Here is a 21,913-nt window from a genome sequence, read left to right as displayed (position 1 = left end):
GTAATCATCAATGCTTATGCATATTTTCATAAAGAGGGTAGTGCTGATACCTAAACTAATTTAACCTAAACTGAACAGCTAAGAGAAAATTCCCAAAATAGGAAGTTAGAATCCATTAGAAATTAGGAAAAACTACTGAAAGAAATGAAAGTTAATAGTTTGCTTCCCTGTAAAGCCTACAATCTGAATTATTAGTCAACCAGAAGGAGGAAATCAGCTATGAGTTTGGGGCATCTTGGAAAATCTGCCACCGTGGCAGATGCTTAGAAGCTGCCCACCAACATTGCTGAAATAGGGACTTAGGAGGAACTCCAAGGACAAGAATAAAGAGCAAGGATGTTTAAAAATTCCCTAGTATTAGCCAACTGCCACTACCTTCTGAATTGTTCCAAAATCAGTAATTCAGTCCAGGAGCATCATTTAAAAGAAAGAATCAGGTCACAGGTAGCAAAGGGGTTGTTAACCACAGGGAGCTCTGCTACCGTCAGAAAGGACACAGGAAAGGGGCAGTAGTAGCTTGCTCTAAATGACAGATGACAGGGACTAACTAAATGACATGCATTGAAAAGCTTTAATATTAACTTTTGTTTGTTTTAAGCCTGACCTCAAAACATAATAATAACATAATAAATACAATAATGCACCTGTATTATGTTGCACATGTAGTTTCTCCAGTTTAGAGATTTGGGGAAAGTGTGTGGTCCTCCTAGGAATGAAGTATTATTCTTGATAATGGGACAGGTCAGGGGAAGAAAAAGATGTAGACTCAGAAAGAAAGGCAAGATAATATATATTTAAATAAGAGATCCTCATCATAATTAGACTAAATAGTCAAAACAAGAACGTGCAGGGTGGGTGGGTGAGGTGAGAACAGGACACTTCTCCTTAATGCAGAGTCTTGGCATGTAAATGAAGACATCTGAAGAAGCACACAGGTTTGAAGCGGCTCTAACATTCTATCATAATTAGAAACATTTCAAGAGCCCTGTAATTTCCAATCAAAATTACAGTAATTTCCGATATACAAGCCATGATTCATGACAGAATTTTACATTCCATGAGAGATTACGGTGGCCTGATGTATGACACGCTGAGTACAGCACTAACATAAACAATTCAGTTTAATGTTTAAACAGCACTTGATGTTTAGAATCTCACAATAAAAGAAACATATTATTGTAGAAATTATCACTTTGACAGTGATTGAAGGGTAGGCAGGCATGTGGCCTATAAAGCTATAATTTTTACAGTCCACAGCTTGAGTTTAATCATTTTTATATAACATTTCCAAGATATCCCTTAAGTATTTCATCCAGCCTATAACTTAAACAAGAACAACGTTTTTCTAAACCAAAACTCCCACTAAGTACTGCTAATAATGTCAACAGAGTAAAATTTTAGGAAAACTTAAAAAGGCATCATATTATAAATATGTCATGTGATAAATACTCCCAGAATTGTTATATTTTATATAACAAGCTGGGTGTTCTATAAAAGAGGGTTCGTTAGTGATGATAAAAACATGCTCATGTAAAATTTCAAGTTGTTCAAAATCTCACCTGGAGCCCTTGGTTGCCTCTAAATCTCACCTTGATGCTGTTATCAAATCCTTTGCAAAGGGGAAGAAAGTTTAGTATTCTTCTGGTCCTTTAAAAAGTATTCTTGGCTTTGGAAAAGCGTTTACAGACAACTGTGAATTTGTTCTTCCAAATGATCAAAAATTATCAATATGTGACAGTAATGTGACAAAAGGCAACACAGTCTTTTGTTTTAATCTTGTTTTTGTAGAGATGTGCAACTTCCAATTCAAATCGATGCAGTTGCAACTCATTAGAATTGGACGAATTTTCAAACTGCAACTCAATTTGTGTAAAGTGTATAAATCTACAGAAAAACTAAGATCATTAATATGTAAAGATGTGTGCAGTTTGTTTTAATAAGTGCGCCTAATAGTTGTAGACAAACTGTGTAACTTTTGCTCTACTATTGTAGAATAAAATATCAAGGTCATCTAAGTAACAATGAAACAATCATTTAAGGGAATGGTTCTACTACGATGAACGGAACAAGAAACTTCCTATATATTATGATGTACCCCTGAAAGCAACTATGAACTGATGCAGGGATAGACGGAGAAATCCTTATTCTAGGAGTGACTACTGGAGGAAACAAAGCCAAGCAAACATAAATGACATCTGAACACAGTTTCATCTCAGAGCTCTGTACATAATCTGAGAGATTGTGACCTCTCAGTGATGCAAGTTCACATTGAAAATAGACACCTCCGTTAATGAAAATTCCACAGGCATCACAGACAAACATTCCCAATGCCTAATAGAGGTTCTTACCTGGCTTTTGGTTGCGGCAACCTTTGCAAACAGTGCTTGGGACACTTTAGCGCGCTTCATTTCCTGCTGAATCTCATCATAAATGGAAGCATTAATGTTCATGGTATTGTTCTCTGGTTTCCCATTCCTCTCAGTGGCAATAGTAGCTGTTTTCACCTACAAAACATTTTGAACATGGCTGTCATTTTTCATTGGCCAAATTGTTTTGAAGCATCACAGGCTCAGCATCCAAACTGGACACTGTTGCTCCTTTTATGATCAAGGTGATCAACAGTGCAGTCATTCAACATTAGTTATTGCCTTGAGATCAGATTGCTTAAGTTAAGGAAGTCACATTGTCACAGGTGATTGCATCTGTAATGTGACAGCAACTGCCAGCTGACAACCAGGAATTATAATGCCATAAAGTAAGTTTGCTGGAAAACAGAATAGTTTCAAAGACTTGAAAACCCTAAACTAATTGTCTCCCAATTACCTTCCATTGCAATCCTAACAAAGGAAACTCACAATTAAAATCATAATGCACAGTGCTGCATCTTCACTGGGTACCTGGTGCCTAATAGACAACTGCATCACTAATAGCTATTATATACTATGGCCTTTTTAATTTTAGACTCTTCTTTATGCCTTTTCCTCTTATGTTTCATTTTAAAAATCTTCCATAACAAAGCCATTTGCAGAACTGCATATTTAAATCTTCTATCCATCCATGAAACAGGTAGAGTGCCTTCCTTAATTATCATAAAGGCTGGTTGCATTTCACACGTGCATGTCCAAGCTGTTCTGTGTAATTATTTCATCTTTTTCTGGCACCCTTGTATATAACTATTTCCTTTTGACTTGTGGAACTAGACAATAAGAAAATGTTTCACAACATTTCACAGAACATTATTGTAAGTTACACAAAATATGTAATCAGTGACTTTACAAATACATTAGTACCAGCGAAAAAATTTGTACCAATGCTATAGATAATAATGATAAACAGCAGGAAAAATGTCACACAATTTTAGGGAGAAAATCAAATCTCAACCTCAAAATTTACTGACAGGACTGTTTTCCTAACTTCAAATTTTTCCTTATGTGGTTATATGAACCAGACTTGAAAATTTACATATGAACTACGAAGCTGAATTTTCACAGAAAAAATGAAAACACAAAGTAAAAAATATTTAAGGACCTCACTTCTCAGGGTCCTTTACAGATCCCAGGTTTCTGTCCACTAGATCCTTGCCATCTTACACAAATTCTCACATAAACTATGAAAAATAGAAAATGAAGTATATTTTAGGATAAATGAAAGATTTTTTTTTTTTTTTTGGCTTTGAATGACACACATCTCTATCAATCTGTAAGACTTCCAAGTTTATTTTACCTGATTCCCAAAATATTTGGCATGAAAATAGAAATAGAGATCATCCCTAGAGATTTACTTCTTAAGAATAAATATAAGTCCCCTCTGAAATGTACTTTTTTTTAATTGGTATGATATGTACTTTCTGAATCCTTCTAGCTTCTAGCCTGTTCACAAAATAATTCACCTATGACTTTTCTTGAGGAGGCTGCAGATTCTTCCACCATGACATTGCTCCTCTATGCGCACAAAGAATAACGGTGTGGAACAGCTGGACAACAGGCCTGAAGAGGACACGGCAAGTGAAGCGGGACAGGTGACCCACTGCTTGGGCCTCACTGCCTCCTTTCAACTATTACCTGGAGACAGAAGGGCATGAGTCCAGGCTGGGTTTCCAGAGTCTCCTTTCCAATTCTGGGACTTACAGTAAGCAAGGGCCCTCACAGAGGTCCATTAACGACTGGAGGCCTCCAAGAAAGCACACAGGGCTTTGAAGCAATAATCTGCTAAACACCACTTTAGGAGCCAGAAGAGTTAACGCATTACCATAAATTGCCTACAAAGTTGCTTTGGTGAGATTCGAAACTTTGCTCTGGGGTGGTCTTGCTTTGAGGCAGAGGGATAAGATTTAGGCACCCCACAGGGTCCCTGTTAATACCTATTTTTCTCACTGCTTAAATGAAAGAGGAAAGAAAAGCCATTTCAATTGCTTTGAAAATTGAATGTTATAGAAGTGGGGGCACAAAGTCCAGTGCCTAGGAAGAAACAGTTTCCTAGGAGCAATCTGGTTAGCAATAGTTAGAAGAGCAGGCTTTGGAAACTTGGTGTTTTTGTCTGTTTTTGAAATAATTCTCATTCTTTTGTAAAAATTACACTTGAGAATTTATCTTTGAGGTGGGCTATAATCATTTGTTTCGACCCCATAATTTTGTTTCTAAGAATTTCTTAGGCTAATACACATTTTATAAAGGGGTTACAACTTGCACTAAAAATTAAGATTTAGAAATTACAATTGCAAGATTTCTAGATCATAGAAAAAAAATCAAAGAATCATTTCCTAATAGCCAACACAATTGAATCAAAAGTGGAAAACAAGCATACATGAGACATTTTCTAGAAAAAGAATGTGAGGATAAAACTTAATAAAACTATGAAGTAGAAAAGTATCTTTCTGTATTATTTATTTAAAAAATATTTAGAAGAGTTCTGTACCATCTTGTTGGCCCAGATATGCATCTTATCGTAGATAAGCTATTAGAATTCTGGAATCACAATTTTTTTCCCCCAAACACAAGCTATTGCTTAAGGGGAACTGAGTTGGACAGCTTTTCAAAATATGAAAGCTGAATTTTTCCCCAGGTAAAAATGGAAACAAAAATCTTTTATACCTCACTCTACTAAGTACTATTTTAGCTCAGTACAAAAAAAAATCTTCTTTAATCCTGGTTTAGCTTTTAATATTATATCACACATTAAAATTCATAAAGTAGTTCATTCCAGGCAAAACAAACTACTCTTCAGCTCTTCTCCGCAAATAGCACAGGAGGTGAAATAAATGCAGTTGCCTTCTGAATAGCTTTTATCAAGGTAGTGTGTACTACTCCATTATTACAGCGGCGCCAGGGAAGTAGTTAGGAATGGAAGCTTCTGCTATTTTACTCTCCCATGTGGGGACAGGGTGCAGTACTAGGGTCTGCTTTATATTGCACTAAAATTGTGTAGAACACAAATTTTCCCTGCAAATTCTACTGTGCTTCTTTATGTATTACTTAAACCCACAAATCATACTTCTGGATTGCACAAAATGAACTCTACTTCTGTCCTGACCAGTGAATCTGCTACTGCTCTTTGATGCATGACGAACTGCCTGCAAGCACTTAGCTCTCACATATACAAAATTAAAGTTTTATGTACTTTTAATAATTACAATAATAAAGGTTGACATTTATTAGTTAGTTATTATGTGTTGGGCATTCTGTTAATGCATATTAACTGCTTAACCTACATAACAGACCAGAGTAGGTATTATGATCACCCCATTTTAAAATTGAAAAAATTCTGTTTTAACGGAGGTTAAGTGATTTGTCCACAGCTTAAGGCTAAAATCTTACGTTTGTCTGGTGTGAGTGCTTATAGTTAGAGACTATAGAACTACAGAGAGTTTGTGCTGTTCTTGGCCTTTACTTAGAAAAGTTCTTATTTATTAAAAGATGCTGGGCCTGCTTTTTGATGGGCATTTGCTAAATCTAGCTCATTAGCATCTGAGTTTCAGAAGCTAATGGCTTTAAAAGTAATGGTCAAAATCCAACCTGAATTTATTTTCTAAGGTATTCAAACTACAAATGTTTTCTTAGTAATACTGTGTCAGGAATGTGCTATCCCGTGTCATGCTTATTAGCGCTGAAAAATAATCCCCACACTCACATTTTTGTATATATTATATTATATTAATACTATATAATATATATTATATTATATATTATATTATATATATTATATATAAGTATATATTATATTATATTATAATATATTAATATATATATTATATTAATACTGCCTTTGGTATCATGTTTTGATCTTTTTAGAAACTTTTTCTTTTGTAAGAACAATACTAATTACTTTCCAAACAGACTTTAGAAGTCTTACAGCTTTTTAAAAGAGGACTATTGATGAGAAGCATTTTATAAGCACCTAAGTAGGATCTTAATGTTTTCAAGGGATCCATAACAAATAAAACTTTTATCAAGTGTTAAGTTCATACCTATAACTGAACCTGAAATTGAGATGAACATATGTTTCATTATATTTTAGAGGAATTTGTTGTAAAGAGATGCAATGGTGTAGCTACTAGGTTAATTATATATTCTTTATATGAACTTTGATCATTTTCTAAAGCATTGTTATGAAATATCACATCTTACTTGAGAAGAAGCTAAAGAATTACATGAGACGCTAAGAAGAAGGAAAAAAGAATTATATAACTCATATGAGTTATAACTTGATAATTATATGCTTTCAAATAGTCCTTATGGAAACTGAAATTGCAAAATTAATTTAACTCCAAAACTCACATGTATAAAATTACACAAATAAAACCAGAATAATCATACCTAAGGTAGAAATCATCAACTTAAAACTAATCTGTTCTATAGAACAAATCATTCTGAGAAAATAATCATTAATTATTATTAAAAAACTTCCTCTAATAAACATATTAGGAAAATCTGCAGCATAAAAAAATAAACCTTTAGGACCAGGAAACTTTGAGGGAACTGGGTTCTCCCAGGTATTTTCTTAGGACCATAGTTTGAAAGGGATATCTTCTCTATAATCCCAGAAATGCCATTGTTCAAAGTTTTCCCATGTGGATCATTTGTCAAATATCTCATTTATTTCATCAGAACAATGTTCACATGTGTTCCTCTTCCTAATCGAATGAAACACCTTCTCATCCCCTAGGACAAACAGAAAGAGTCCTCAGGTTCCATTTTCCCCTTTCTGAAATAAGTTTGTATTTTGAGGCGGTGGCTTGTAGCCAAGGAAAGAATGAGACTTCATGGGGTATTTGAAAACTTTGATTGAAAGTATACACTTGGGTTTCTCATTTTTCTCCTAGCAAAAAGGCTGGTTTGAGGATTTCATGAATTAATGTACATGAAGGTGCTTAGAAAACTGTGAACCATTATCAAGTGCAGGGTATTCTTACTCCTTGAATTAAGTCATGGAAATTGTGAAAATATACTTTCATCAAACATGTCTGATCCAGAGCTTACTGCCAGAGGAGCAAAACCTATGGTAAGGCTGCTGCCATTGAAGGGCAAGGGACAGGTCTGCAGAGGAGGCCCTGAACCTGGGCGGGGCCAGCCAAGAGCTCTGTTGTTTCCAGAATCTGGTCTATGTTTTCTCAGGTAGGTACTCCTAGGAGCTGTATAGGATTGCCTCTAGTCAGAGCAATCCCTCCTTGAAGATAACTTAGAATTCAAGTGCCCCAAGTGTTCACTTGTTTGATCTGGTCTGCCCTAGGGGCATTCCGAAGTCATGTGTGACCCCCACCTTATAAAGAGCTGAAGAGAATCAGTCTGTCAAGCCTTTCGGCAGCCTGGGCCTTCCCTGAGTCAATAAGGGCCTCTCTCCCTTTAACTCAAAGTTCTTGATAGAAAGAACTCAGAGTTCAGGTCCAGTTCAAGTACAATATTGGTATTTCACATGGACTCTTCTCCAGCAAAATACATAATAAGATAAAATCTTACAATTTGTTTATGTACCTGTGGTTTCCTCCATTTTATTCTTTCCATTTTAGTCACTTGTAATTAGCATATTATTAAAACCCCTTTTATTTGTGTGGTGCATTGTTTCCAGTTTCAGCATTCGATTTCAACTCTGCCATGAAACAGTACTAATGCAATGCTTGATAGCATGTTTCCCCAAATCCAAAGTACTCATTTTGTAGTAATAAATCCTTTAATAGGTCAAGAATATCTTAAAATGTAATTCACCAAATCACCGTTAAAGAGTAAAAATGTGAACAAATTGGTAGTGAGTTTGATTGCAGTAACATTAAGTAATGCCAAAGGATTCTTCCTAAGGAAAACAGCATACCTTAAAGATTTATGTTACAGCTATAAAATGGGACATATGTATATGTACCAGATAATCATTTCAGAATTTGGTTAGATTGCCAGTAATACTGCATTAATAGACACATTTTCTTTGAAAGAATTCCACTAAGAATATACAGTAGTATCTACATACTTTAGTTTAATCTCCACCCTTCTTGAGAACAAACTAATACCGCTAAGGGTAGCTCAACTAAGTAATCAGTAATACAGGCCAAAAGAAATTATATATATATTTTCTATCTCAAATTAACACAGCAAATAATGTCTTTATACCTACAGATGGGAAAACTACCCCACAGAATCTTAAATATATGTGAAAAGAAATATCACTTAATAAAAATATTGTAATTTTGGCTAAAGAGAATGTTGGTTAGTGAATACTGATAACATACTCAAGTTTGGAAAGTAATGGAAATTCTCAAAATCCTAGAAAAATTACAAGGCAAAAGAATATTTTGAATTTGAGTATCAAGGAATCATTGAGTCAGATATTGGGGCAGACTTTTAAAAATGATGCTCAGTGTTCAAATGCACATTGGTCTTTAGTAAGTCATCCTTTTATTAGCACTGTCAATTGAGTGATAGGCAAAGTAACTTTCTGCCCAGAGGCTGGTCAGTGATAAATACAAGAACAAAACTAGTAAAAGTATATTAATTCTAAATAGTGCACACACACACACACAAAAGTGTTAAACCACATCCCAGGTAAAGTACTTTTTTGCTTAATCACTCCTATAAAAGTCATTTATAAAGAATTCCTCATTCTATTTTAGGAACTTACAGATCAAACTCCATTACTGTGTGTATGTAGGCAGGTATGTATGTATGTAGCTACCATTCTTCTCTTCCAGAAAAACTTGACATTTTTATTCACACATACAGCAATGACTTCCTTACAGTTTGTTCACACAGACATCAATACTATTTTCATTAAATAAAATGGAGAAAATGGATTTTGGGGACACTTCTAAAAAGTCATTATTTCAGAACATCATGATATACACTTTCAGACCCTCAACAGTCCCTGAATATTATGCCTATTCCTCATTTATGAAGTTTCTGTAGCAGTTCATCCTTTAGTGCTGAATAGGCTTTCTCTAGATTTCTATACTTGAACAAATATAATTTTCTTTTTACTATTGATGAAAAAAGTTAACTTCATATAATTTCATTATGACATTTTGTTATGTGAATACTTTGAATCTGTGTTCCACATCCAATGTTTATCCATTGAAGCTAACCTTATTTAAACATGTTAAACATGTTTAATTTACTTTAAACAATGTAAGACAATACATTTGCTTGTGGATTTTGAGTCTAAGCCACTATCAAACTTTTACTTAATGGTCTGAACTGAAAATGAATTTCTTTAATTCTCATAATAGTTATGAGGCTACTTTTAAAACCTGATTTCAAAACTTGTAATACACATGTACACACAAGTTACCTGAAAGGTAACTTTCTTCCTTCCCCCACAAAAAGTGGAGAAATTTGGAAAAACTGAAAATGTGCCCATTTCTGGGAATATAGATGGAATTCCTTATCAGCCCCATTTAAAGCTGCCTTCAAGGACGGTATTAAACTTAATTATGAAAGATTACAAATGAGATGATGTGTAATTGGTACCAGCTGCAGTTCGTATTGGAAAGCATAAATACAAATGGAATTACTTATTTATTTTTATTTATTTACTATTCAAATGGCAGTACTAAAACTGGTAGGGATAAAACCGACTTTATCCTTTTTTTTTTTTCCTATTGAGTTTAAAATACTTCTTCACTTAATAATAGTAGAGGCAGATATTCCACTTAAAGTCTCCTTTCACTCTGAAAGCACCCAAAGAATGGAGCAACACAAAGCAATTTTATTTCCTCTATCTAATTAGTAGCTTGTTTTTATATCAGAATTAGTAATTTGGGACTAAATTCTCCTCAAGAAACTCTACGACATTTTTTAAAAAAATCTGTATCTATCTAGTTATCTGATTTCTTGTTAAGATTCTTCCTTAAATATTAAAAAGAAGGAAAGGAAGAAAACAGAATGGCAAAGAAGAGGACACTGCACCTGGGGAGGGCGGCTGGGCGGTGTGCTTATCAGGGGCGCAGGACCCATGGCCGACGCAGCATTCAAGCTTCTTTCCCTTTCATCCTGGTATATTCGGTCCCTTTCTGCTTCTGGTAACTGCAAGAAATTCTGCATAGCCCGAAGGTTTACCAGCAAAGACTGGGATGCAGTCTTGGGGTCCTCTTCCTTCCGGAGGATTTCTGAAAGCAAGCCCTGTAGGGAAGGAAAGGCAGAGGGTGAGCCTGCTCCCGTGCTCTGGCCAGCCAGAGGTGATCCGCCCCCTTGCCTTCTCCCCTTGGTTTGGAAAGTGAACCGTCAGAGGCATGGATTCTACATAGGAATACATTAGTTACAACTGAAGTGGTGGAGAAGAGAGTCTCAATTGTATTCCTAATTTTATTAAGCATCTGCTTTACATATAACATAAACTGAAACTGCCTAATTGGTCTCCTTCCTTTGAGTAGCTTAACTTGCCATGAAATCTTTCACAGAGAGACAATGGAAGGAAGTGAAGAATAAATGAAATCCTCATAATACAATAGCACTGAACTGTATAGTTCTCAAGCTCCCTAGACAAAGGAAGTGGAATGCCAACAAGCTCAATATGTAAAGATACAAAGCCATTTCGAGGGCAGTAAGTAGACCTTTCGAAGAAAATTAATTGCAACGTATCAGGAAAAAAACGAATATTACCAAAGCATGTCTTAAGGTTTATATTTTCACAAGCAATATTTTAACACTCTCCTTAATCTTCAAATCATCAAAGTAAATGACACAAGGTGGCCCTTTCAATTTGCCATTTAAAGGGAACCACAAACTATCCCAAATCATTGTAAGTACCATCTTGCTATGCTAATCTACATTTTGACCTGGGTAATAGGTCAAAATTCTCGACTTCAGAAACCACCGGTAAAATCTGCAACATATAACCACTTTTCCATATTGCAAAAATTCATCATAGCATACCCCAGGAAAAGAATATTACCAAATCCTGTAATTATCAAAACTTCTTAATCAAAATAGTTACTAGTAACCAAAGAAATTTATAAACCAGAAAACTCCTCTAAGGTGTCTTTCTTTCCCAAATAATATAGCATTATTTTTCAAGTAATTTTTTTAACTTTTAAAAGGACTTTAAAAAAAATGTGGTGGCTTTTTTCAATATATTTAGGGCTAATATAAAACAAAAGTATTGGAAATTTTTTTCTGGTCATTCGTAAGAGCCGAGCAGTCCCTGTCTCTTCAATCTTTCAAGTACATAGAGTAGTACTTGAAATAGCATGTTTTCTTCACTTAGCCAGAATCTCAGGTTCTCATAATATATATATCAGAACAAAATTTCACCAAGATTTCTATATACTTTGCAAATTCACGCTGCAATAATCTTGTAGAAATGGTGAAAGTGTCTTATCAAAATGATGGAGCCCAAGGCTGTAACATTTGAGGGTTTTTTTTCTCCCATATTTTCCTAGAAATACAAACCTAGTTTTATTTGCAATTCCTCAAGATAATGTACCATCCTGCCTAAATATAACAATTGGGTGTAGATAGTATAAAAAGCACTGTCCACTTTTAAAATGATTTATAAGCTGGTAATTAAAAATAACCTTCAATAGATTCTGGGGGGCTGAAGAGTTAACTTTAAAGAAACCTCACTTGGTCTACTGCAACCAAAGCCTAGAAACTGGACCTGAACTTTCAGTTTCGCCATTAAGCAATGTGACTGAGGACACATCCTTGGGTTCGTGACAAAGGGGTCATGTCAAAACTCCACATAAGAACAAAACTTTCAACCAGTTTAACTAAAATTCAAATAGGCAGTTAGTGATTCAGCAGCCATTTAATTTGCACAAGGCTAACTAATTAGATTGACTGTGTTTTTGATATGTCATACTGAAGTCAAAACACAGGTCAAAAGAAAAAAAAAAAAAAAAAACCTGGTCTGAAATAAGAATAATAAAATAGCCCTTGCTCAATAACCCTCCCCACCAAATGTTATGTATTTAAAAATGTACTTGGCAAAGCAATAAATATCAATGACAGAAACGAGAGAGATGCAAACATTCAGTGACATAAATTTCATAAATTCCTGGAGTATAATATTCACCTCTTGTCATTCCAACACAATACACCTACCACATGCAGGTTTGATATTTAACCTAATAATTATGTTTATAGAGATCACTAAAGGAAAAAAGACTGCAAATATAATAGAAATGTGAAAAAGATAAGCCACCTGGGGATAAATTCTAATAGTAATTATTAGCACTCAGGGTGTGCCTCCATTGAAAATTTATGTGGCACTTTGTGAGATGTTTATTTATACTAATTGTTCAGTAATTTAAAAAAAGTAGATTAGGGCAAAAGTTATCCTATAAATATTTAGGATTCTTTCTATTTGGGAAACTTAAAATTAGACATTTTAAAATCTTAAAGAACAAATAGCTCACATATTTCTACTGCCAGTGTTTCCTGAAGAAGCAAAAAACTATAGTGAGAAAATCAAACAAATGAAAAAAATAAAAGATAATGTTCTCTCAAGTCTTGTTAATGCAAGACAAAGTCATGCTGGTATGACTTAGAGTAGGAAACAGTGTGTCACTGGAAAATTTAGAAAGTTTTCTACTTATTGTCCATATTTTGATACTGGCATGCCTTCCCATTCAAGTATGAAAGTATTGCAGGAGCAAAACATTTTATTTCCAATTAAATTAATTGTCCTATTGGAACGAGTGCAGTTTTTCTGCCTGAAATTTGCTGATGATCTGAAGCAATGTTTTAAACCCTGGAACACTCCAAGAGCTCTAAAGTGGCCAGTGTGGACAATCTCCTGTTTTAGAAATTTTTTTTTTTTTTTTTTTTTTTTTTTTGGCCCAGAGCTTTCAATGAGGGGAGTGCCCCCTGGTGGAAATGCTTGAAAATATTGTGAGAAAACATTTGATTAGTGTTAATTAAAAAAAAGAAAAAAGACACTTTAGGATATTTCTCGATGCAAAATGACTACTATCAGAACCTAGATAAGGGAATGTACATTTTGATCCTGTTTAGGTCATGGTTATTTAATAGCTGTATTTATGGATTCAAGGTGTATGTGGCATCCACTTCTCATTTTCTATAGTTGAAAATACTGCACAGACTTGCCAAGCTAGGTCAGGCAATTTGTAGTAATTCCTCATGGTTGATAAGAGGAATCTTATCAAAAAATCCTTCTTTATGCTTAAAAAAAGAGTAAAGGCCACCATGTACCTTAGTAGTTGTATCACAGAATATGCTGAGCCATCACCATTAAAACATATCATCATTACTGCGCACGATAGATGCTCAATAAATCTGTCGAACTAAACAAAATGATTAACCCTATTTCTGATTCTAGAAAGAACTAGAGGACTTGTATCATACATAAGAAGTTACCAGAACCTCATGAATATTAATTTTATTGGAATGAGAAGCTGCCTTTCATTGGGACTTTACATCTTACAAATAATTAGATGTGTTCTATATATATGAAAACATAAAATTATTCTGCATTATTGTCATATAGTGGTTAAGTGAGAATCCCATTTTTTTCAATTAAATAATGAATTTAATGATGAATTCCTAAACCTTTGTTTTTTTACATCCCAACAAGAGTTTACAAGTTGTTACAAGTAAAATTCATTAGTAATTGTAAGAGAAAGGAAAAAAAAAAAAAAAACTTCAATAAATATTATCAGTACTTCCAAAAGCTAATTATGAATTCTTTAAAACAGTAGATAAGCAAAAGAGACTGCCAATCTGAACAAAAAGCCTGTCTGGCCTCCCGTTTGTCTCCTCTTTGAACATAATCACTGATTCAAATAGATTTTATCAGCTTCATGGAACTTCAAAGCCCTCAGAAAGAAAATATGATTTGATGAAACCTCCCTCCTAAAAAGAAAATACATAGAATATTTTTCAAGGCTACCTACCTCTGTCCCTTGGTGAATTCTTAATCACATGTCCAGGTGAAAGAGTTATTTTCAAACTCCACCCACTCCTTGGACTCAAGCCAAGTAAGTTATAAGTAGACGCATTTATCTCTGTCCTTAGGTAGGCTAATTGAGAGCTGTCACATTGGGGTAATAGCACCTTTTTACCTTTTATCCAATAGTGACATGGATAGTGGACTTTTCTTAAATTACACTGTGAAGAATTATAGGAACACAGCAATTTCTGTTATACTTAAGCAGGGAAATTTCTCTCCACCACATAATTTACAGAACTCAAATTCAATAAAACATTACATGATGGTCCATTACTGTTATCAGTTTTGAATAATCCATCTTCATTCTTCATTTTACTGGAAAATAAAGTGTGCCAAGGACCAGAGAAGGGAGGAGAAAAGAGGGGGGAAAAAGCCAGAGTGGGATCAGAGTTAAACTCAGTTTTATTTTTTCTAAAAAGAGGGGTATTAAAGAATATATTTTCTTGTATCACACATTTAAATAGCAATATTACAGAGAGGTGAATTGAAAAGTATCAATCCAGAAGCTGTGGCAATGACTTTTAGCTATAGGTTTCCATTAAAAAGACATCAGGTAGGCATAACTGAATGAATGACATGCTAAAAGCTGGTATCTTCAATAGCAATTAAAGAACATATGCCCATCTATTCAGAAGAAAGGAAATTCCTTAAAACAAGTAATTTTATAAATTTCATCATAAATTTTCAGAAAAGACAGACTTAAAAAAATTAGTCACATAGGAAAGTCTTAGGAGAAGATGATGTGTGAATTTAGGAAACCCTATTAAGATGATGGAAAAAAATTCTCAATTAAGAGTTGAAACATGAAATCAAAGATTTTAAAGTTATTCAGAGCTGTCAATGACTAAACTAATTCTCAATTCATAACCATGCTATTATATTAATGTATTAACAGACTGTTTATGGAGTACAATGTCTTTATCCAACTACATAACTTTACATTTCATGTACATATTTTACATTTTTTTGAACTTGGAGTTGGAATTGCACATTGCAATCAGTGCACACCAGTGTGTGATGTGTGTGATTTAACTCTGCAGAGCTCCTCTTCTATACATATGCATTAGCATGTATATTTTCGTACTCCACACTCACACCATACTCTCACTCTGCACCTGCTTTTATTGAAATGCATACACTTTGAAATAAACACACTACATGCATTCATATGAATGCATAATCATTAAAATAAATGCAGCTGTGTGTGTGTATGCGCGTGTGATTCTTAAGTATGACTGCTGAAAATACATACATGCTTGTGTGTGCAAAAGCTAGCCCTCTGCCAGTGAACACTTAAATATACATATCAAATCACTGCTATTTAAACCAAACAGCTTCCAATATGGCCCAACATCTACTTCTACTGAGGAGGACCAACTGCCAAGTTTAAAACACCAACCCTTTTATAATCCAGGGTTCCAAATAATTTTTTGGTAATGATTTTGTTCTAAATTGGCTATTCAAAAACAGGAATCTGTATGACGTTATACCAGATTGTCTTTCTCTTTTAACCCTCAGAAAAAAATGAAATCACTGTTTTTGAATATTAACTACAGAGATAACCATCTTTTCAAAGAGATTAATTTGGCCTAACAGGAGAAAACTCTACCTTTCTTCTGGTAATAAATCCTGTAGATATCTGTAAAAATTTTCAGCATAAGAACCAAAAGCAGAAAAATGTTCAACTTTTTACAATAAGAGCTTTTTACATCACAACCCAGAAGAAAGACCTCAGTGATGGATGGAGACTCTCCTCTTGTCCCGACTCTCCTGGCATCCCTCACCATATTAAATGTTCTTTCCTTCATGCTTTAAGATACAACTATTGGCTCAATTTTTTAAACTTATCAGTAAATCTATGTCTATAATTTGTGTCCATGTCAGTGTTATCTTTGTCTGTGGGTTTTTAATTGAATCCAACAAGCATTACTGGACTTTTATGTAAAGTCCTTTCTTTTCTTTTTTTGGCTCAGTACTGAGAATTATTAGTAGTTATTATACTTGCAAAAATAAATAAATACCTAGAGGGTTAACTTTTGATTCATTCATTCATTTTAATTAATAATCACCCCCCCAACGCGCACACACTGAATTTAGGTGTCTTATGAAAAGTACAAGCTAATACTCAATGGTTTTTAAGCTGTAAAATATGGACCTAGGTAAAAATCATACATTTTCGACCTGAAACATAACTGCGCGTAACTGCCCTTTTAAAAACCCAACTGATGATGTACAGAAAAACAGATGAAGAAACTGAAAACAAACACCGAATTAAAGGCTTTGTCAGGTCTCCTAACGCCCAAGTGAGTTAAGGCAAGCCAAAAATAAGTCACAGCTGGGACTCTCCTAGGTATGGAAACTCTGCCAACAAGGAATTAATACTAGATTATTTTTGTACCAGAATTTTATTCTTATAATCATACAATAAGCAAAATAACTTAAATACGAAAGTATGAGTCAGGCCAAGAAAACAAAAACAGACTGACAAAAAGAACCAGTGGCAAAACAAGTTGTGAAAAGATCTTATGCCCTCAGTCTAATCAAAGTTACACGCTCTTCTGGTTTTGTAGTGTGCCTTGGCCAAAAATAAACACTATACACATCATACTAGTTCCCAGAGAAAGAGTTCTCTCATTCACTGTTTAATAAAATCAATTCGTTTAGGGATTCTCAAATATTTTTTTTATGACTTCTCATACCCTGTATCGCCTTTCCTCCATGTCCCTCTAAATACTATCCATGCTAACAGCTCCACAGGAATTCTCCCAGGAGGATCCACGGATAAACCCCGGGGGTGTACACAGATCAAACAGGAAGTCTAAAAGTGGGTCTGCAAACTAAGACCACCCCTACCTCACTGTCTGTTCTGTGGATAGTCTGAAACCACCACCATACTCCCACCCATTCACTCATAATCTACCACTGCCTGTCACTACAACATAGGAGAGATTTCATGGCCTTCAAATCCTAAAATATTTACCATCTGGCCTCTCAAAGACAAAAGTGTGCTCACCTCTAGTCTAAAGAATGAGGTTTGGAAGGACGTTGATAGTAACCTGGGGGAGAACAAAGCTAAGAAATATTTTATATTAATAAGTCTTATTTTCTTTCAAAATAGCTGCTTAGAAATCCAAGCCAGAAATTGCTAGTGAGTTCCAGAGTGTCAAAAGGAAAAACTGTATAAGAAATTTCAATAAAACACATTTATATACTGCAGTTTGATGTGAGTGGAAACACAGAAAAGACACTACGCTAGAAGCCTGGAATCTTACCCGTGGCCTCAACCAAGTCATGAAACTTTCCTTAATCTTCTATTACTAACAGTTTGTGATTCTGTTATATAAGATCACACCTAATGCTACCTTGGAATATCTCTGGTATTTAATTTATTCTTTCAAAGTCTCTGACTTGAGATCAATCTGCTCATAGCTTTCCCTTGATAGAGGAGCTGTACCGTAGGGAAAGGAGTGATAAAAATTTAGGTACCACCAGGAACAAGCAATATGATCACATCTCGAAGAGAGAGATAAAATGTTAGGTTAGTGTAGCATAAAAGAATAAACATTAGCATAGACAGCATTAACGAAAGAAGAAAGGGGAGAGGGAAAGACAGTGGAACCATGTACAGACAGAATGGAACTGACCTGAGTTCTGTTAAAAGCCACACGTGCAAACACTGCCTGGGAGATTCCTGCTCGTTTCAGTTCATCACGTACCCACTGGTAGATTTCGGAAGACACCTCTGTGTTGGTTGAAACCTGCTGCTCCAAAGGCTTATTCATAGATCTACTGACAGGGGGAGGGTGGTTCAAGTACTGTTGGTTTAAGGACTGCTGGGCTAAGAGTCTGTTCACTGCATACTGCTGGTTCAGCAACTGGGCCATGACCAGTTGCTGGTTGACCAGCTGAGGACTGATAGGCGTTGATACCAGCCCAGGGTGCAGGTTTGGAAGAGGGGTCCGAACAGAGGGCTGGCTGCCATGGGAGAGCTGCGCGGGGGACGGAGGCTGCTCGGCTGTGTTCCCTGGGACCGGCTGCTGGCCAAAATTGACATGGTTGGCACCTTGCTGGGATAGCTCGGAAAGGCTATCCATTTCAACTAAAGTGGACAAAAAGTAAAAATCATGTTCAGTCAACAATGATGGGTAACTGATAGGAATTGCTACATTCAGTTTTATAAATTTGAAAAACAAAGACACTAGGCACAAGGCACACTGAAGAGTCAATGAAACCAAGACAATTTCAAGACAGGACTCACCAGGCTGCACCTTGGTTTTCCTCTTCTGAGCAACCCCACAGACTGAAAGTGGGACAACACTTCTGGTCTCACTTAAATGTGGTTTATATTTAAGGCATAAAATCTACTATATCCAAATTCTTTGTAACTAGTTTTAGGGTCAAACTGTTTCTCATTCTCACTTATGAATCCAAGAAGGTTTATAAGTAATGATGTTTATATTAAAATGACTTCTAGAAGAATATCATTTGCTTGATAGCAAACTAGAAACAGTGAGCCAAGCTAAGAAAATAAACTTCCGGTAACAAGCAACTAGTGAAAGAAATTTACAAGTATTTTCTCATGTTATATTTTAACTTTAGTAATCTAGACAAAAGGTATGAAAGAAAAAAAAGAAAACAAAACATTTCCTACATTCAATTTTTATATAGCAGTGAATATAAAGAAGTGGCTGATATAAAAAAGAAATAATAAAAATGGACATAACAGTAATAACTGAGCAATGTTCTGAGTATCTTCTGTGGCTTGTTTCAGTGAATTCTAACCAACAGGGACAGGCGGTATATCTGCAAATACTTCTTGGAACGAGGCAAGTGATGCACTCTATAGCATCTCCAGTTTGCTATGACCCAAATGTTTTTTTTCAGGAAGCTTTGGCTATCACCAGAGGCTAAAGACAATTCTATAAGGAAGGCAGGGAGTCATTCTGGGACAACAGTGATGTTGCCACAATTCTGCAATTTATTTCCACCTGCCCAGGTTTTCCTTCTCCCTTAGCTGGATCCTGCATGTGGACTGGCTGAGTATCAGCTCTAAGTGCATCAAATTCTTTGCTGCTACAGGGAGGAGATTGGTTTGAGGCTCTTGTCTGGAAAGGTTGAGCATGGAGCTCTATGTAAATAGGTAAGTCTTTCCAAATTTATGGACACACATTTCCCTTTTTATACTCTATTTTGAGTTTAATCATCATTTCTCTTTTCATTAAATATGTAGGTTTTATATTCAGATGAATTTATCATATAGCTACAGTCATGATATATGTAAAATATAACTAAGAATTGGGGAAGAAACCTTCAATTTCTATCAGTGATACCAGCCCAAGTGGGCCATTCACAGAGAATAGTAATTCAAGCAATTATTCCAAAAATGATGCATTGTCTTCATTACAGCCCTAAGCTATAAAAGGCAAAGAATCTGTTTTGGTAGATGGATGGCTTTTCTTCAAATATTAAAAGCTAAAACATGCTCAAAATTCGGGTTCTCTTGTCTCTTAAAATCTTTAGGAAAAGTTATTATTGTTGCTATTATTAAATGAATGTAATGGAGATAAACAGAAATAGATTTAAAACAGGGCATAATGCTATGCATATTAAACATCCTGATTCCTATATTATTTTAAAATACAAATTATTTGGAAGGTATGAGTATGTGAAAGAAAACACTAATAGAAAATTTAAAAATTACCCTTAACCACAGTGTTTGCGTTTGTGAACATAACAAACTTGATCTGGAGAAAATGCCACAATCTAAATGTTAAGCTACAGGACACAACCTTTACCTGTCATTTTACACTGCAGGTAAATTTCCTGCATAACAGACACGGAACTAGAGTTACATGTGAGGATAAAATGCTACACTGGAATTTTAGTTTGGAAATGATGCAATGGTTGTTCTGGTATAAATGAGGAAGCAGGATGTCCATCAAAATGACTGCCAGGTGGGGCTGGGGGGGGGGGGGCAAGCTGTAAAAGTGACTTGAACTTAATTGTGGAAACTATAGCTATTTAATGAGTCTGACACAGTTCAGTTTCCTTAAAATGTGGGTGGAGAAATAGACCCTTTCTCTCAAATAAAAACAAAAAGCCTAAAAGCACGACTTTCTTCTGAGAGAAATCACGGCTAATATTAGTTATTCAAGGCCTGGTTAGGTCTTCACTGAGATGTTAAAAAAAATGACAGCTCCCCTCCTCACGCCTCGATTTCCTGCATGTCTGACAACCAAGTCAGTTTGGCTGATTTAAACACAAACATTTATTGAATTTAATTATCTCATTATACTCATACCCACTCCCCACCCCCCAAAGAAACATTCTAAATTGATCTCTAATTGGGCAATCAAAAGACCTGGCTTTAGATGTGACTTTGATAAACCCCCAAATGACACATAATGGTATGTAGCCACCGCTGCAACCGGTTTTTTTTTTTTGCTTACCCATCATATCTTTTGTCTTCTTGAAATGTTTGTACCACCTTCCAAATTCTTGACATTTTGCTGCTGAGACATTTGCATAGTAAGTGCTGTTCACAATGGAAGAAATCATACTCTGCATGAAGAGGGGGGGAGAACATTTGTAATACATAGCAGCACAAGATGCAACACCGCATTGTGGAAACTGTATTTTTTTTTTTTTTAAATCAACTGAGTACCAATACATTTTTGTTTTACACTTTAGCCTAAAGCTTCAACTTCTTAAAATTCATTAACTAGACCATCAAATGCTTATTTAAGTAGCAAGCAACAGCCCACTGAGACCAGTATAAAGCTATCAAACCCACAGACTCTGCTCTAGGATTATTTATCCAACCTCTATCAATATCATCTATTCCTAGCCTGACAAATGTTCATTGATTCCAATAAATTCAAATACATGAAGACAACATTATGCTTGCAATTCATAAATAGATGATACTTTGAGATGTAATGACTAGACTCTATACCCTTGCTACTCAAAGTATGGTCCAGGGACCAGCAACACAGGCAATCACCTAGATACTTGCTAGAAATGTTGAATTTTGTGCCCTACCCCAGATCGAGGCAATCAGCACTTGCATTTTATCAAGATCCATAAGGGATTTGCAAGCACATTAAAACCTGAGAAACACTGCTTGCACTTTCACTTCTATTATTTGTAGTTCAATTGCAGGTGCACTAATACTGTTCAAAGGTTAACTGATCACATTCAAGAAAAACAAACTATTCAAAGAGATCCTCTATCAGAAGAAAGAAAAAATCCTGAGATTTTTATGGCTGGCTTTATCTATAGTAAAGCCTGAGTTCTGAATTTCAACTGATGGTAAAAAATTTTAAATATATACATCTCATGTTTATTAAATTTCTCAAGGCTACCAGGAAAATGAAAATATACATAGTTTGTCATTTTTTTATACTACTTTAACAAAAGCCCTAGAAACAGAGTTAACCATTTAACTTGTAAAAATGAAGACAATAATTTTAATGTATTATGGGGAGGTATTTTTTTTAACTCATTTGCAACCAATTTTCTTCCC

General features: G+C 35.1%; 1 protein-coding gene across 7 annotated transcripts in view; it reads right to left on the bottom strand.

The window, feature by feature from the left end:
* SATB1 (SATB homeobox 1) overlaps positions 1-21,913 on the bottom strand; it is a 95,990-nt gene that overhangs the window by 28,847 nt on the left and 45,230 nt on the right. For all 7 annotated transcript variants that reach the window (XM_079115157.1, XM_079115158.1, XM_079115159.1 and 4 more), the window contains exons 6-9: positions 20,838-20,949; positions 18,033-18,487; positions 10,386-10,598; positions 2,349-2,504 (exon numbers count right to left, since the gene is read on the bottom strand). In XM_079115157.1, coding sequence (XP_078971283.1) covers positions 2,349-2,504; positions 10,386-10,598; positions 18,033-18,487; positions 20,838-20,949 — 936 coding nt within the window. The remainder of the gene's footprint in view (positions 1-2,348; positions 2,505-10,385; positions 10,599-18,032; positions 18,488-20,837; positions 20,950-21,913) is intronic.

This window comes from Sciurus vulgaris, assembly GCF_902686455.1.
Source record: "Sciurus vulgaris genome assembly, chromosome: 16".
Classification (NCBI taxonomy): Eukaryota; Metazoa; Chordata; class Mammalia; order Rodentia; family Sciuridae; genus Sciurus; species Sciurus vulgaris.
The sequence above is the reverse complement of the archived record's forward strand: the minus strand, read 5'-3'. Positions and strand labels throughout refer to the sequence as shown.